Source organism: Gopherus flavomarginatus, chromosome 3 (genome assembly GCF_025201925.1).
Source record: "Gopherus flavomarginatus isolate rGopFla2 chromosome 3, rGopFla2.mat.asm, whole genome shotgun sequence".
Lineage (NCBI taxonomy): Eukaryota > Metazoa > Chordata > Testudines > Testudinidae > Gopherus > Gopherus flavomarginatus.
Window position 1 is genome coordinate 2667804 of NC_066619.1, and position 15611 is coordinate 2683414.

A 15611-nucleotide genomic window follows, 5' to 3' on the forward strand; every position below is an offset into this window, starting at 1 on the left:
GCCAGATGGCCAATGGTAGGTCACTAGCCTGGGAGTTGGGAGACCTGGAATCCAGTCCCTGCCCTGCCACAGATGCCCGGTGTGACCCTGAGCATGTCCTTTAGTCCCTCTGCCTAACAGCATTTCCTGCCTCACAGGAGGGTTGTGAGCACAAATGCATTGAAGATCATGACATGCTCAGGTCCTATCAGGCTCCCACTTTCCGAAGGTGCAGTGGCTAGGCGAGAAGAGAGGCTGCCGAGGCTGGGGCCAGAGCTCGGCTTAAGAACATGAGCTGCATTAGATCTCATCCTTTGTGGTTTCAGGCTCCTGCTCAAGCCAGGAGGTAGCTACTCTTGGGGTATAGCCAGTGCCCAGGGCTACTGAGCCCTTCCATAGTGGACACCACCAAAAGGACTGTTTCTCTAGCTCCTTTCATGGTGTAGGCTTCGAGTGTGCTTTACAGCCATAGCAGTGCCTGGGAGCCACCTCTGGGCTGGAACCCTGCAGCTGGTTCGACAGCACCCAGCAGCACTTCACAGTAGGTCAGGGCAGAAAGCCAACAAGAATCCCAAACCCCAGTGATGCTGCAGGGGCCGGCAAAGTGCAGTGAGGCGAGCTGGGATTCAGCCATGATGCTGAGCTTAAGGTCCTGTTTAGGGGGTCTTCCAGGGTACCCACGGTCTGATCTTAAAGCCCCCACTTCTCTGAAAGCTGGTGCCTCCTGTTTGCCCTTGTACCATGTTCTCCCCTGCCTGCTGAATGCCACCATTAGTAAAACTCCAGACCTGAGCTGGACTGTGGCAACAGGACACCAGTGTCTTCCAAGGTGAAGCAGCCTAAGCTGTGCCCCTGGTTGCTGGGAAGTGTGAGGTCTTTGGGGATGGACTCAGGAGAGTCACTGCCTGCCCCAGCAGGACTGGGTTCGGGCCAAACTTATGAGCAGCCTACACAGGAATGGCCTGTACAGAGGCTGCCTTACGCTGAGGGAGGTTGGGCCATACCTTAAGTTGGGATAATGGCACCGTGCCCCCAGATCCTCTGACTGGCACAAGACCTACTCAGTGCATCATTGGTGCAGTTCCTCTGCCAGAGGCTGTCACAGGTCCCTATGGCGCAAGGAGATTAGGGAGCACGGCCCTAAAGTGACACTTAGTGCCAAGACCCATCTGACACATCCTGCCTGAGAGCTGCTCTCCCATTGAACATGCTTTGTATAGCTCACATGCCCCTCCTGCCATCACTCAGCCCCTTCTCCCTGTGCACATGCAGGAAAAGCTGGTCTCAAGTGCTGTGCCTGGAGTTCCCTGCCACCCTGCAGGCAGGAGAGGGGAATTCTGGGCTCCATCTCCCTGCAGATGGAAGAGCATGAGTGAGTGAGGGTGGAGGTTATGTAAAGCTGCAGCGAGGCCAAGTCCCTGCTCCAGGCAGTCTCCACTCTACACTTCATTCTGCATCACCCCAAAGTGTGTTGGCCACTGCAGACAGAGATGGTCCCTGCCCCAAAGAGCAAGGGTAAGGGGCAGTAGGGAGGCACAGGGGGCAAGGCTGAGACCAGAGACATGCCATGGTACCTCAGTGAAATGCCAGTGCTCAGTAGCTGCACGGCGGGGACCAGGGGCAGCCCAAGGAGAGATTCACGGGAATAGGGACAGCAGCTGCTACAGCAGCCCTGGGAACAGGCTCTAGCCCAGGGGTGGGCAAACTTTTTGGCCCGAGGGCCACATCTGGGAATAGAAATTGTATGACGGGCCATGAGTACTCACAAAATTGGGGTAGGGGGTGTAGGAGGGGGTGAGGGCTCTAGGGTGGGGCCTGAAATGAGTTCAAGGTGCAGAAGGGGACTCCAGGCAGGGGAGCAGGTGCAAAGGGGGGATGAGGGCTCTGGCTGGGGGTGTAGGCTCTGGGGTGGGGTTGGGGATGAGGAGTTTGGGGTGTAGGAGGGGGCTCCGGGCTGGGGCAAAGGGGCTCAGAGGAAAGAAGGGGGAGCGGGGATGGGGCCGAGGGGCTCAGAGGAGAGGAGGGGGAGCGGGGCTGGGGCCGAAGGGCTCAGAGGAAAGGAGGGGGAGCGGGGCTGGGGCCGAAGGGCTCAGAGGAGAGGAGGGGGAGCGGGGCTGGGGCCGAGGGGCTCAGAGGAGAGGAGGGGGAGCGGGGCTGGGGCCGAGGGGCTCAGAGGAGAGGAGGGGGCTCCGGGCTGAGGCCGAGAGGCTCAGAGGAGAGGAGGGGGCTCCGGGCTGAGGCCGAGAGGCTCAGAGGAGAGGAGGGGGAGCCGGGCTGGGGCCGAGGGGCTCAGAGGAGAGGAGGGGGAGCCGGGCTGGGGCCGAGGGGCTCAGAGGAGAGGAGGGGGCTCCGGGCTGGGGCCGAGGGGCTCAGAGGAGAGGAGGGGGAGCGGGGCTGGGGCCGAGGGGCTCAGAGGAGAGGAGGGGGAGCGGGGCTGGGGCCGAGGGGCTCAGAGGAGAGGAGGGGGCTCCGGGCTGGGGCCGAGGGGCTCAGAGGAGAGGAGGGGGATCCGGGCTGGGACAGAGGGTTTGGCACAGGGAGGGGTCGGGGTGCAGGCACCGAGCGGTGCTAAGCACAAGCCGCTCCCAGGAGCAGTGGCCATGTCCCCGCTCCGGCTCCTGCACAGAGGCGCGGCCAGGCGGCTCTGCCCGTGCTCAGGCACCGCCCCTGCGGGCGGCAGTTCCCGGCCCGTGGGAGCTGCAGGGCAGAGCAGAGCCCCCGGCCGCCCCTGGGCGCAGCAGCCGGAGCGGGGCCATCCCGGGGCTTCTGGGAGCTGCACGAGCGGCCCGGAGCCCGCCCCGCCGCCGGTCCGGAACAGAACCCAGGGCAGCCGGAACGCTGGGTGCGGAGCCGCGATCACAGCCGGCCGACCGGAACCGGAAGACTGAGGGTGTCGCACCCGGCTGGAGGGACGCTCTGCCCCGACAACTCGCTGGTCAGAGCGCCGGGAACAGCGTTCCGGGGGGCGGGGCGGTACGGGCCGTGGGGGACGCTCTGGCCCAGCGTCTCCCTGGTCCCGGGCGTAGAGGAAGCGTTTCCTGGGGGAAGGGTTTCGGCCGCGACCCGCGCGTCTCGCGCAGCCGGAAGTGTTCCCGGCGGAGCGGGAGGGGTTGGACCGGCCGCACACACCCGCTTCCGGCTGGGCGCGATGCTGGGCCGGGCGGCGCGCGGCACCGGGCGGCTCCTGCTGCAGGTGCGAGGCCGGGGCGGGACCGGCTGCTCCGGGAGGCGCTAGGAGTCGGCCCCTCCCCCCGGCCCCGGAGCCGCGGGGTTTGGGACAGGAAGTGGAGGGAGTGTCGGGAGAGTCACATGGGCTGGCATCGCCCCCCTCCCCCCGCCCGGGGCTCGCGCTGACCCCGGGCTGAGTCCCCGCTGCGGGGGGGAGGGGCGGTGGGTATGCGCTGGGGGGGCAGGACGGGGCTGGGGGGAGGGCAGTGGGTATGTGCTGGGGGGGAGGGCTGGGGGGGAGGGCAGTGGGTATGTGCTGGGGGGGCAGGACGGGGCGGGGGGGAGGGCGGTGGATATGCGCTGGGGGGGCGGGATGGGGCGGGGGGGAGGGCAGTGGGTATGTGCTGGGGGGGAAGGACAGGGCTGGGGGGAAGGGCGGTGGGTATGCGCTGGGGGGCAGGATGGGGCGGTGGGGAGGGCAGTGGGTATGCGCTGGGGGGGCAGGATGGGGTTGGGGGGAGGGCGGTGGATATGCGCTGGGGGGGCAGGATGGGGCTGAGGGGGAGAGCGGTGGGTATGCACTGGGGGGAGCAAGACAGGGCTGAGAGGGAGGGCGGTGGGTATGCGCTGAGGGGGGCAGGACGGGGCTGGAGGGGAGGGGCACTCATTGCACAGTCATGGCCTGGCTTGACTCTTCCCCCTTCTCTCCCCAGAGCTCCCGGCGACCGGAGCCCAGGGCATGGCTGGCCCCAGCCCCAAAGCGATGCTCCTCCAGTCTACCCATGAACACCCTGGTGCTCTTCGTGCCCCAGCAGGAGGCCTGGGTGGTGGAGCGAATGGGCAGATTTCACCGCATCCTGGAGCCCGTAAGGAGTCTCCTCGCCCCCTGAAGTCTGAGCGAGGGGCCCCTTGTCCGGAGTATCAAGCAAAAGGGATTGTGCTACCAGCTCCCGTTCCCTTGCATCAATCCTGTGCTTCACGCTCCTGCTGTCGCTGGCTCGTGGGGGCTGGGCTGACTATCCTGCCTGGCTTCATCCGCCAGCAGTGGCTGCAGAAACAGCGGGATCCTCTTCTGGGGGAGAGAGAGGAAATTCCTACCATTGCTCCCCAGTGCTCTCACCCACCTGCTAAGATGGGCCCGATGGGGAGTGTGAGTAGGTCTCTGTGAGATGGGGTGGGGAAGGGTTAGAGCAGAGAGAGCATAGCGGCTTCACCAAAGGTACAAAGTGGACCCCCCCACACACTCATTCTGGATGGGGAGAGGTGATGAAAGCTGGAAACTGAATGTACTTGGTCTGTGTTTTTCCTTGCTGAATGCACCTGTCCTTCTGGGGTTTCCTGGCTGGATAGTGGGAGTGTGGGAGCTCCAGGTGGGGCTGTGTTCTTGGCCAGAGACAGATTTCCCTTACAGAGCATGTTAGGCTGTTTGTAGTCCCTGTGCCATCCCAAGCTCTCTTTCTGTGGTAATTTCACCAGTCACCAGCTGGTGGCGCTGCAGCACAAAAAGCAATGCTGTTGGGAGGATTGGGAACACAGGCATCTAAGGTGGCAGGTGGAAATAGGGTGACCAGATGTCCCAATTTTATAGGACAGTCCCGATATTTGGGGCTTTTTCTTATGTAGGTGCCTATTACCCCCACCCCCTGTCCTGACTTTTCACACTTGCTGTCTGGTCACCCTCGGTGGAAACAGCTGGGAAGCCGAACGTCCTGAGTGTGGAGAACGAGGCAGGGATGGTGTCTCTAGTCTCTGTTTGCCAGAAGCTGGGAATGGGCGACGGGCTGGATCACTTGATGATTATCAGTTGTGTTCATTCCCTCTGGGGCACCTGGCATTGGCCCCTGTCGGCAGACAGGACACTGAGCTAGATGGACCCTTGGTCTGTCCCAGTCTGGCCGTTCTTATGAGTCCATTGCACTCCCTGGGGCCACCCCTACACCCAGTGTGCTCTCTGGTTGCCCGTGCCGTAGTCTCCAGCTTTGCTGTCCAGTTGGTGGGAGCTGACCCAGCGTCCTGCTGTGCTCCCCGCTTAGTGCCCTCTGCTCTGAGGCCAGGATGCTGGGCTTTACCTGAGGCTTTCCCTGTTCTCCCAGGGTTTGAATTTCCTCATCCCACTGCTGGATCGGATCCGCTACGTACAGAGCCTCAAGGAAATCGTCATCAATGTCCCGGAGCAGTCGGCCGTCACCCTGGGTGAGGAGGAGCTCGTCTGCCCCGCCTCCCCCTTTCCAGCTCCCTGTCTGCACCTCAGGGGGTGGGAGCCTTGTGGATTCCTTGGCGAGTACGTGCAGATCTGCCCCATGGGACCTGGACTTGGCCTTGTTTGTAGCACTTTGGAAATGGAAAATAGAGTATCCCTGTGACCCCTGCCTGATCCGTCCCTCTCCGGGGGCAGGCTGCAGGTGCCACTTCCTCCCTGCAGGATCCAGGGGGTGCTGCCCTGGTGACAGAAACATTCTCCTTTTCCCTCGCAGATAACGTCACCCTGCAGATAGATGGCGTACTGTACCTGCGGATCATGGACCCCTATAAGGTACCAGTGGGGCTCAGTGTGGCCACGGAGATGTGCGGCGGCCACCTCCCACCATGTAGCTGCTCGTGCAGAAAAACAGGGTGGAGGATATCTGTCATCACTGGAAGGACCAAGGCATGGAGCAGGGGAGGGATGTGGGGCTGACTGGTCCCAGCCTTGGAGGGAGAGGCTAGGAGGTCACCTCCTCATTGATCCAGCCTGGCCTATGCCAGGCCCTTAGGCTCTCTCCTGAGCATGGAGGAGCTTGGCCCTGCAGGTCCCAGCTGCCTTGGTGTAGTGGGAAGACGCTGAACATGCTGCTCTCCCCCCTCGTCGTCCTCTCATTCCGTGAGCTCTTGGCCTGGCCTCCAGAGCAGTGGGAGTGGTTCAGATCCCTGTGTCCCAGCCCCGCCTGAAACACCACCCGCTCTCACTGCCAGAGCTCGTAACGCCAGCCCTGAGGGCTGCGGGCCTGGGACGACACCGGACTGCAGTGACGTGGACACTCAGGGCTTGTCTACATCAGAAAGTTGCAGCGCTGGTGAGGGAGTTACAGCGCTGCAACTTAGGAGGTGTACACATCTGCAGGGCACCACCAGCACTGCAACTCCCTGTTTGCAGCGCTGGCCGTACTCCCGTTTTGTCTCGGGTGTAGAGGATCCAGCGCTGGTGATCCAGCGCTGGTAATCAAATATAGACACTTACCAGCGCTTTTCTTGACCTCCGTGGAATAAGCAGGTATCCCAGCATACCTGAGGAAGCCTCTGGTAATCAAGCTGGTCTCCTTCCCCGGTTTGCTCTCGCGTTCCCCGAACCCCGAGCAAGCAGGTCTCCTTCCCTGAGGTTTGCTGGGTGGTTCCGGGAACGCGAGAGCAAACCGGGAAAGGAGACCAGCTTCGCCGCGGTTTGCTCTCGCGTTCCCCGAACCCCGAGCAAGCAGGTCTCCTTCCCTGAGGTTTGCTGGGTGGTTCCGGGAACGCGAGAGCAAACCGGGAAAGGAGACCAGCTTCGCCGCGGTTTGCTCTCGCGTTTCCCGGAACCACCCTGCAAACCGCAGGGAAGGAGACCTGCTTGTTCGGGGAACGCGAGAGCAAACCGCGGCGAAGCTGGTCTCCTTTCCCGGGTTTGCTCTCGCGTTCCCCGAACCACCCAGCAAACCGCAGGGAAGGAGACCTGCTTGTTCGGGGGTTCGGGGAACGAGAGAGCAAACCGGGAAAGGAGACCAGCTTCGCCGCGGTTTGCTCTCGCGTTCCCCGAACCTCCCTTGAAGCCGCCCAACAGCGCTGCAGTGTGGCCACATCTAACACCACTTGCAGCGCTGGTTGCTGTAAGTGTGGCCACTCTGCAGCGCTGGCCCTATACAGCTGTACTAATACAGCTGTAACAACCAGCGCTGCAAAATTTTAGATGTAGACATGGCCTCAGGCAGTGCTGACAGGGCTCTGTTGGGAGTTAGGCCTCGGACGCTGGTTCCTGTAGCCCTGCCTGTCTCAGGGTCTCACCTGGATTTGCTCTGTTGAGGACGCCAGCAGGGGCTGGATACTGATTCTCCAGCCTGGGCCTCGTCTCTGAAGGATCCTGGTGCAGACACTGGCTCTGGACCTTGTCTGGCTTCAGAGGTGTCTCTCTGTTGTTGCACTAGGTCCAGCAGAAAGGCTCTGCCCGAGGGGAGCAGCTGTCTGAACTGGCCACTCTGGGGAGAGCTTCACCCCACTGGCCAGTGAGGGAGGGGGCAGGCAGCAGCCTAAGTGGCTTCTGGGAGGGCAGGATTCTTGGGTGCTGAGTCTGATAACGGTCTCTGCGCCCCCTTTCCAGGCCAGTTATGGGGTGGAGGACCCCGAGTATGCAGTGACCCAGCTGGCCCAGACCACCATGAGGTCCGAGCTGGGCAAAATCTCCCTGGACAAAGTCTTCCGGGTAAGTTATGGGCTGGGGCTGGACAGTGCTGCTGGGCTCTGGAGCCTTACAGGGTCTACCCTCGGCTGCTGACTTCCGTGCACTGCTGTGAGCGGCCCCTGTGGTCTGTGGGGCTGGGGGGCTGTGTTTGTTCTCAGAGGTATTTCACCAGCTGAGGGGCGTGGGGGCAGGGAGTCCAGCATTTGCGGAGTCAAGAAGGAGCTGGCAGCAGCAGCACCTCTGGGTGTCGGGGCATTGGCACTGACGGGGTCCCCCCCAGCGAGACATTTCCTCTTCAAACTGCCAAACTCCCTCAGCTCAGGACACTCTCCCAGCGAGGCACCAAACCCCAGGACGGGGCCCAGCCTCACATGTCCCTGTTGAACAGGAGCGACTCTTGCTGCCATGTAGCCTGAGTGCCGGACGCAGGGTCAGGAGGGGCCCCGCCTGGATCTCACACCAAGGAGGTCGGTAGCCCGCGCCCCTCTCCCTGCGGCACGAACCACTGTGTGATGGATGCTCCGTGCCAGGACCCGGCTGGCTTGGCCTCCTGCGTGTTGAGAGCAGCTGCTGTTGGTGGCAGTCTGTGGCTGGCTGTGTCCCTGCCTCACGGAGCTGGAGCCGTGGGCTGAGGGAACCATGTCCCCATGGATGGCTGTCCCTTGTGAGCCGGGCTGAGTTCGTCTGCTGCTGCTCCTGTTGTCAGGGTTGCCGTTGTGTCCTGGGTGCCTACACTACTCAATCCCTGCCCTCACGACAAGGGTGGGGGCAGTCGGCTCTGGGCTATAGCCACGGGGCCATAGTTCTGGCAAGTGAGTCCTCCCAGGCTGGATTTGGCCCCTCCCTTCCCCTTGCTGTTTCTCTGCCCCGTGTCATTGTGCTCCTGGGTTCCTGTGCCCTCTCCAGGAGCGGGAGTCCCTCAATGCCTGCATCGTAGATGCCATCAACCAGGCCTCGGACTGTTGGGGAATCCGGTGCCTGCGCTACGAGATCAAGGACATCCACGTGCCTCCCCGGGTGAAGGAGTCCATGCAGATGCAGGTCAGCTGATAGCTCTCTGCGTGCAGGCGGGGCTGGGTGAACGCCGATCTCGGGTTTCAGCCCAACCCCTACAGGCTCCCCTCTTCCAGAGCTGGGTTAGCTGCACAGGCTGTGAACACTGCCTGGCCAGGCCAATACCTACGGTGAGCACAGGGTGGGGATCTGCAGCTCAGAAGTCCCATCCCCCCACTCTCCAGCAGGCCGAGTAGGGCCCCGTCCCTACGGATCTCAGCCGAGCTCATGGGGCGGGAAAGGGAGAAGTGCTGGCATCTTCAGCCGAGGAGACTGAGCATGGTAACTCTGCGCGCACGGCGGCTGGGCCACGTGCTACTGTGGACCTGCCAGTGCCCCCTTCAGGTGAAGGGCTGGCGCCAGGCTGAGAGACTCTCCAGATGCTCAGGCTCGAAGGGGGCAGCACGAGGGCCTCCCACTGAGAGCTCCTGGTTTGCAGTCGTAGGGTGCGGACGGAGAGATTCATTAGACATGTCAGAGGGGAGCTGGGTAGCCAGGCCCAGAGCGAGCCGCGTAGGGCTGGTGGGCTCCAGGAGGAGGAGGAGGAGGAGGAAGTCAGTGCTTTCTTGTGGAGCTGGTGTAAGCTGCTTCCTGTGGGTGACAGCTGCAGCTGCTTCTCAGGGATGGCCCCATGGAGAGGGCAGTGCCCTCACGCAGCCCAGAGCAGGCACAGCCCTTCCTGGGGCTCACTTGGTGCCCAGCAGGGATGTCTTACCCCCTTGTGAGCAGCACGACCTTGCCTGGAGGAGATGAAAGGTGCCCCCTGCTCTTGCCCCCTAGAGGAGGGGCAATCTCTGGGGTGGCTGCAGCATCCGCCCTGGTGCTTTGGTTCCAGGTGGAGGCTGAGCGACGGAAACGGGCGACAGTGCTGGAGTCAGAGGGAACCAGGGAATCAGCCATCAATGTAGCAGAGGGGCAGAAGCAGGCCCAGATCCTGGCCTCCGAGGCCGAGAAGGCCGAACAGATCAACAAAGCTGCTGGTAAGGCACTGGGGCTCTGGAGCGGTGCTGGGCTCCGGGGCTGTCCATGCTGCAGAGAGCTGGTCCCTGGGGGTGTCAGGACCACTCACTCGAGTGACAGCAGTAGGCTTTCCCCTGCAGAACTACGCCCTGCGCTGAGCAGGACCTGTGGGGTATTTAACTGAGACCCGGGCGTGGTGCGGACTAGTCCTGTGGGGCTGCTGTCTGAGCTGCTGTGGGCTGGCCGTGGTGGGAGGCACACTGCGGGGGGGGCGGAAGCTTGCCTTCCTGCTGCCTTCAGTCTCCCAGGGTTGTGACAGAGCACGAAGCTCGCCTGGTACAGAGCAGTCTCAGCCACATGGCAGCGATCCCGGGAGCGTCACAGGAGCTGGCCCACGTCCCTTTCCCCGCTGCTTCTCTCTGCTCCTCCCCTGACTCCTGCTCTCCTGCCTTTCCGTCCCAGGGGAGGCCAATGCCATGCTGGCCAAGGCCAAGGCCAAAGCAGAAGCTATTCGGCTCCTGGCTGACGCTTTGACGCAGCAGGTGAGTGCCCGTTGCTGGGGAGGCCGAGGCTCTGTGTCCTGCCAGGCCCTTGCTCTCCGTTGGTGTTGAGGCTGAGTGTTTTGGGACTCTCCTCCGCGGCGGCCTTTCCTCCTGATCCCACAGCCTAGCGGGCGAGAGGCTTTCCCAGCATGCATTGGGCTGAGTGCATTACCCACTAGTGAGCTACACAGCTCACCCCAAGCTCCCCCTCTGGAGCCTCTGTCAGTGCCATGGTCGCAGACCAGTGGCCATGGGGAGGATGGTGCGTGGGGTCAGCAGTGGAGACCTGCTGCTGGAGGGGTCACCACAGGGTTTGGCAGCAGTGCCTCGAGGCTCCCATCAGCGACGGGCTGTGCTGTGCTGGGCACAACACTGCCACACCTCTGCCCCGCAGAGGACTGCAGCTTCCTGCTCCCCTTCAGCACACTGGGGACCCCTCCTGCTTCCTTTCCCCTCCCTGCGGAGATCCCATCTCCTGAGCCCTCACCTCCCAGGAGACCTTCCAGCTCCTGCCACTGCTGCTGTGTGCCTCTGCCCAGCTGTGGGGGGAGGGGGTGCCCTGCAGGGAGCGGGGTAGTTGGTTACAGCCTGTTGGGATTCCCCCTGGGGATTAGCTGGCTTCCCGTTTTCAGATCCATTCCCAGAACTTCCTAACCCTAATCCAGAGCCCCACTACTTCAGACATGGGTACTGAGCCTCCCCTCACTCAGTGGGATACAGGGGCCCAGTGTCTGGCTGGGGGCAGCCCCTCCCATTGTGCTGTGTACGCAGTGTGACCCTCTCCACCCCTCTCCAGAACGGCAACGCAGCTGCCTCCCTGGCTGTGGCGGAGCAGTATGTGAGCGCCTTCTCCAAGCTGGCCAAGGACTCCAACACCATTCTGCTGCCCTCCAACACCGGGGATGTCACCAGCATGGTCACGCAGGTCGGTACAGGGCAGCGCTGCCGAACAGCCTGCTGGGCCTGTGGGTCACAGCAGAGCCGAAAGGGAGGAGAGAAATTGCCCCAGGGGCAGGGGTGGGAATTTGTTCTTGTGAATTTACTGACATGAAGACTCCTGGGTGGGGAATTCGACATGGGACCTGGCAGAGCTGTGGTTCCTGCCAAGGCAGCTTGTGGCCAGGCACAGGGGAGGGAAGCCAGCTGCCTGCTCTGGGGCTGGCCAGGCTGGAGACTCTGCCTTGTCCCGTGCTGTCCTTGGAGACCTGGGCAAGGTAAGGTCTGAGCTACCCACCGGGTTCCACACAATCCCCTTGGGGTGGGAGTTGGCGTCACCTTTGTCCAACCCTGGGCCAGGCCAAGGGGAGTCACAGCACCTTGGCACAGGGAACCATGGGGCACTGAGTAGGGGGGTGTCAGCCCTCCAGAGCTGCCTTTCCTAGCATTGAGAAGTAGCCCAGCGAACTTTGGGGAGTGAGCAGGGGCTAGTGGTGACACTCGACATAGGCCGTTCTCGTCTGGCCTGCCCTGCCCTGCGATGCCCACACTGTCCCTGCCTTTGCACCTGCCATGGCAGAGCTCTGAACAGGGCAGCCCCTCCTGAGAGCCCTGTTCCATCACAGGCCTTGAAGCAAGGGCCCCGGCTGCACCTTGCAGTGCCAGAGTCCTCTGCTGCGACGTCTTGCTGTATTCATAGCACCCGCTGGGTCTCCTTTCCTTCCCCTTTCCCCAGGCCCTGGGCATCTACGGCGCCCTGACCAAGCCACACGCTGCCAAGAGCCCGGAAGTGACCCCACCCGCCCTCGAGGTCCCCAAGTGCCCCCCCACAGAGCTGCCTGAGGCGGATCAGGTGAATTCCAGCTAGCAGAGGAGCCCAGAAGACATGGATCACTGTGAACAAACTGCTGTGGCAGCACCTGTCATGGAGCGTGGCACCCCTGCCGGGGGTCACGCCCTGCAACTCTCCCTGTTCAGACTCTCTGCGCCCTCTTTTGGTTCTTATTTTTTAATTTGGATTAAATCATGTAATAAAGGAGATGGCACCAGAGCTGCAGCTCGTGTCCTCGGCCTTCTGTGCAGGAGGGGGTGGCAGCTCCTCTGCGCCTGGGGGGGTTGGTGATGTAGGACTGGGCAGATGGGATGAGACCTGGGGCCTGTCCAGCTCCATCTCCTGTCTCTGCCACTGCCTGGCACCATCTCTTGGATAATATGGGAATTTAATTTATTAATATACTTTTATTTGATCTTAATAATATTAATTATTATCATTAATATTAATTAGTATGGATTTAGGTTCACCAATCTGTTTGATCAGAAGATAAAAGTTCTTGTCCTGAATCAGGCTCCACAGAATTTATAAAGGCCCCTCGGGGGTATGACAGGAAGCTCACACTGAGACAGATAGAGCCGTGAAGACTTTTTATTAAAATCAACAATAGTAAGTAAAGGGTAAAATACTTAAGAGTTACAAAGTTCCAATTGCATTACTGCTATTCAAAAGATACATATGAGAATATAGTATTATATGCAACAAAGCTTTGGTTAGTATACTCAACATCCCTCCTTGATAACCTGGGGGTAAGAGAGACAGGACCAGCCTTGCGGTTCAGGTTTCTCAATTCTCGAGTGAGGGATGCAGTGCTTAGAAAATGCTCAGAGCTGTTAAAGCTGGCTAGGGTTTTACTTGACTAACTTTAAACTTAAATCAAAACTTAATAAACAAACTAAGAATAAAACTTAGGAAACCGAGCTTAGCCTAGTTCCCTTGAAACTTAAAGTTTAAGAAGAACAAGTATAGCCTACAAATAGTAGCAGTCATCGCAGATAGATAGAGTGGAAGAAGTGAGAGAGAAATGGAGAGGATGAAGAAGATCTCTATTGAGGTGGGTTATCTCTTTTGTAAGGCAAAAGCCAGACATTCTTGTGCCCAAATTTCATTCCTCACCCTCAGAAATGTTAGGGTGCACTTACCCCATAGGCTAGTATGTATGTGCGTATTGATGACAGGTATGTACGCACGTCAGTCTCTTGTGGTGCACTTGTTAAGTCTGGGGGAAAAACCCCTATGCCATTCGTCATTGTCGGTCAGTCTAAATAAAAGGTAATTGACGTAAGCATGGGTACTCATCTATTTAGGTAACAAGCTATAGGTCAACTTTGCTTTCTGAGTAAAAGGTCTTAATCTAGATATGCTAACTTTGCTTTAGCGTAATGTACAGGATATGGCCTGTAGGTCTCTTGCATTACAGCCAAACTTACATTAATATAAATCTATAAACCTAATACATCAAATAAAAAGATCTCTATCTATCTATCTATCTATGCAAGCAGGTTAGTCCTATAGGCTACACTCTGTAGATTTAATTTCCCTCTACTTCCTTTCTCTAATTCTTTCTGCTCACATACCCAGGTCCATCTTTTCCTACTTCTGACCTGAAACCTTTCCAATTTTCCTCCTTTCTGCATCCTCACGTCCCCGTCTCCTGCATGTATTCGCCTGTTTTATTTGAGCACTTCATCTCCTGCCCCAGCTCTGGTTCATCCACTAGCTAGGCATCTTGATCCTTCTCCAGCAGCCTCCCCTTCCACCAGCTGCATCCTTCCCCAGCTCCAGCTGTTCCCTTTCCAGGACCGCATTCCCTGCAGTAACATCACAGCTGCAGGCCCCCGGGGCCCCGCAGTAACTCAGAACTGCAGCAGGGGCTAGTGCTGGGGCAGGGTCACTCTGCTGTCTTCCATTTTCTTGGGCTGCCCCTGTAGGCTCGTGTTCAGGCTCCTGGCTGGGTGGGGTGTGAGGGGTATGGAGGCATTTGTAGGCTTGGCAGTGTTGGATATTTTTGTACAATTTCAGTGGATAACATCTGTGTTTGTTTTTATCACTTTACATTTTGCAGTTGTGGGAACTTCTGGGGGGCAGGTCAGACAATTATTGACGGATGTTAAGATTCCAAATGTTTTATAGCCATTAAAACACAAATTATCAAATTTGTCACAGGTCAAAATATGCAATGTAAATATCTTCCACTCAAGCTATAATACATCCTCAAGTAGCATTTCTTGTTGCCTATCTGTATGTTTCGGTTATGATCCGTGGAAGTGGTGTATGTGAAGTCGACATTTCCCGACAACAATCAAATTCTTACAAGCCTGGTTCTCAGAGATAGAACAAGTGGGATAGAACTGCCCCCCCCCCCCTTCTGTAGAAAATCCAGAGGCACCTGATTGTAGCCAGAGGACCAGCAGTGCTCAAACAGGAGGAAACGGGTGGGGAGCAAATGCTGATTAAATGAAAATCTTGCTGGTGACTCAGAAATCTGAAAAGAACTTCACCAGCCTGCGCGATTGCCGAGCGCAGCTGAATCCGGATTCCCTTTGCTGTGAAAATGCCCCCGTCTCACATGCACCTGCTGCTTCTTCAGAGAACAAAGATCTAACTTTGCAGCCTGCTGCCCTGGCTGGAGCATCCTGCCTCTGGGGCGTGGGACCGGTCAGGCTCCTCTGAGTTAGAGCTCCCGTTTGCAGCCACGTCCAGGCTCGCTGGGCTCATGAGCCTGCAGGGCATCGGGGGAAACACATGCTCCCCCTGGCAAGCTTGACTTGCCGCAGGGTTGCCGTTCCCTGCGGGGAGGGGTAGGCGAGTTCAGCGCAGGGGCTGAGCCCCTGCATGGCTGCGGCTCCCGGCGAAGCGTTGCCCTTTGCCCAGCAGCAGTTGTAACGGGCCGTGGCAGGCTGGTGTCCGCCCTCAGTGGCAGGGTGGCCCCGAGGCCCCTGCCCTCGCTGGGGCAGTGAGGAGGAGTCAGGGCAGCAGGCTGGGGGCTCGTTCCTTGGACGGGGAAGATGCTCCACGGCAGGCTCCTACGAGGAGTCTGCGCAGAGCGGCCGGCACCGACCCCTGCTGGTGTGCTGGACCGGGGGGGACCTGGACTCGGGGGGGGGACCTGGGGGGACCTGGACTCGGCGGGGGGGACCTGGGGGGACCTGGACTCGGCGGGGGGGGGCCTGGACTCGGGGGGGGGACCTGGGGGGACCTGGACTCGGGGGGGGGACCTGGACTCGGGGGGACCTGGACTCGGGGGGGGGACCGGGGGGGACCTGGACTCGGGGGGGGGTCTCCTCCTGCACCCTCTCTCCTGCCTTTCCACCTTCTCCCAAGCTGCCCGCTCCACGGGCACCCACCCCCCCCCCGCAGCCCGGCGGTGCCCGGACCCCTGTCCTGCGGCGCGGTGATGGGCGGATCTGCAGCGTCTGCTCCGGGCCGGGGGGTGCTGGCTGCCCGGGCTCCCCTCCCGCGGCGGGGCTGCTCCTGCAGCTGGGGGAGAAAGGCACGTGGCCAGAGGGGGGCGGGGCCCGGGCCCGGCGGGGGGAGGGGCGCTGGAGGGCGGGGCCCGGGCCCGGCGGGGGGAGGGGCGCTGTGGGGGGGAGGGGCCCGGGCCCGGCGGGGGGAGGGGCGCTGGGGGCGGGGCCCGGGCCCGGCGGGGGGAGGGGCGCTGGGGGGCGGGGCCCGGGCCCGGCGGGGGGAGGGGCGCTGGGGGCCCGGGCCCGGCGGCTCCTCCCGCCGCTGG

At 60.6% G+C, this 15611-nt stretch overlaps 1 protein-coding gene across 1 annotated transcript; it reads left to right on the forward strand.

Annotated features, from left to right (window-relative positions):
* Positions 1 to 3084: 3084 nt before the first annotated feature.
* On the forward strand, positions 3085 to 12097 carry STOML2 (stomatin like 2). Its single transcript, XM_050943675.1, has 10 exons — positions 3085 to 3172; positions 3861 to 4013; positions 5241 to 5340; positions 5622 to 5680; positions 7475 to 7576; positions 8462 to 8596; positions 9444 to 9588; positions 10031 to 10110; positions 10907 to 11035; positions 11783 to 12097. The coding sequence occupies exons 1-10, from the start codon at positions 3128 to 3130 to the stop codon at positions 11912 to 11914; spliced, it is 1080 nt and encodes a 359-aa protein (XP_050799632.1). The 5' UTR covers positions 3085 to 3127; the 3' UTR covers positions 11915 to 12097.
* The last annotated feature ends 3514 nt before the right edge of the window (positions 12098 to 15611 follow it).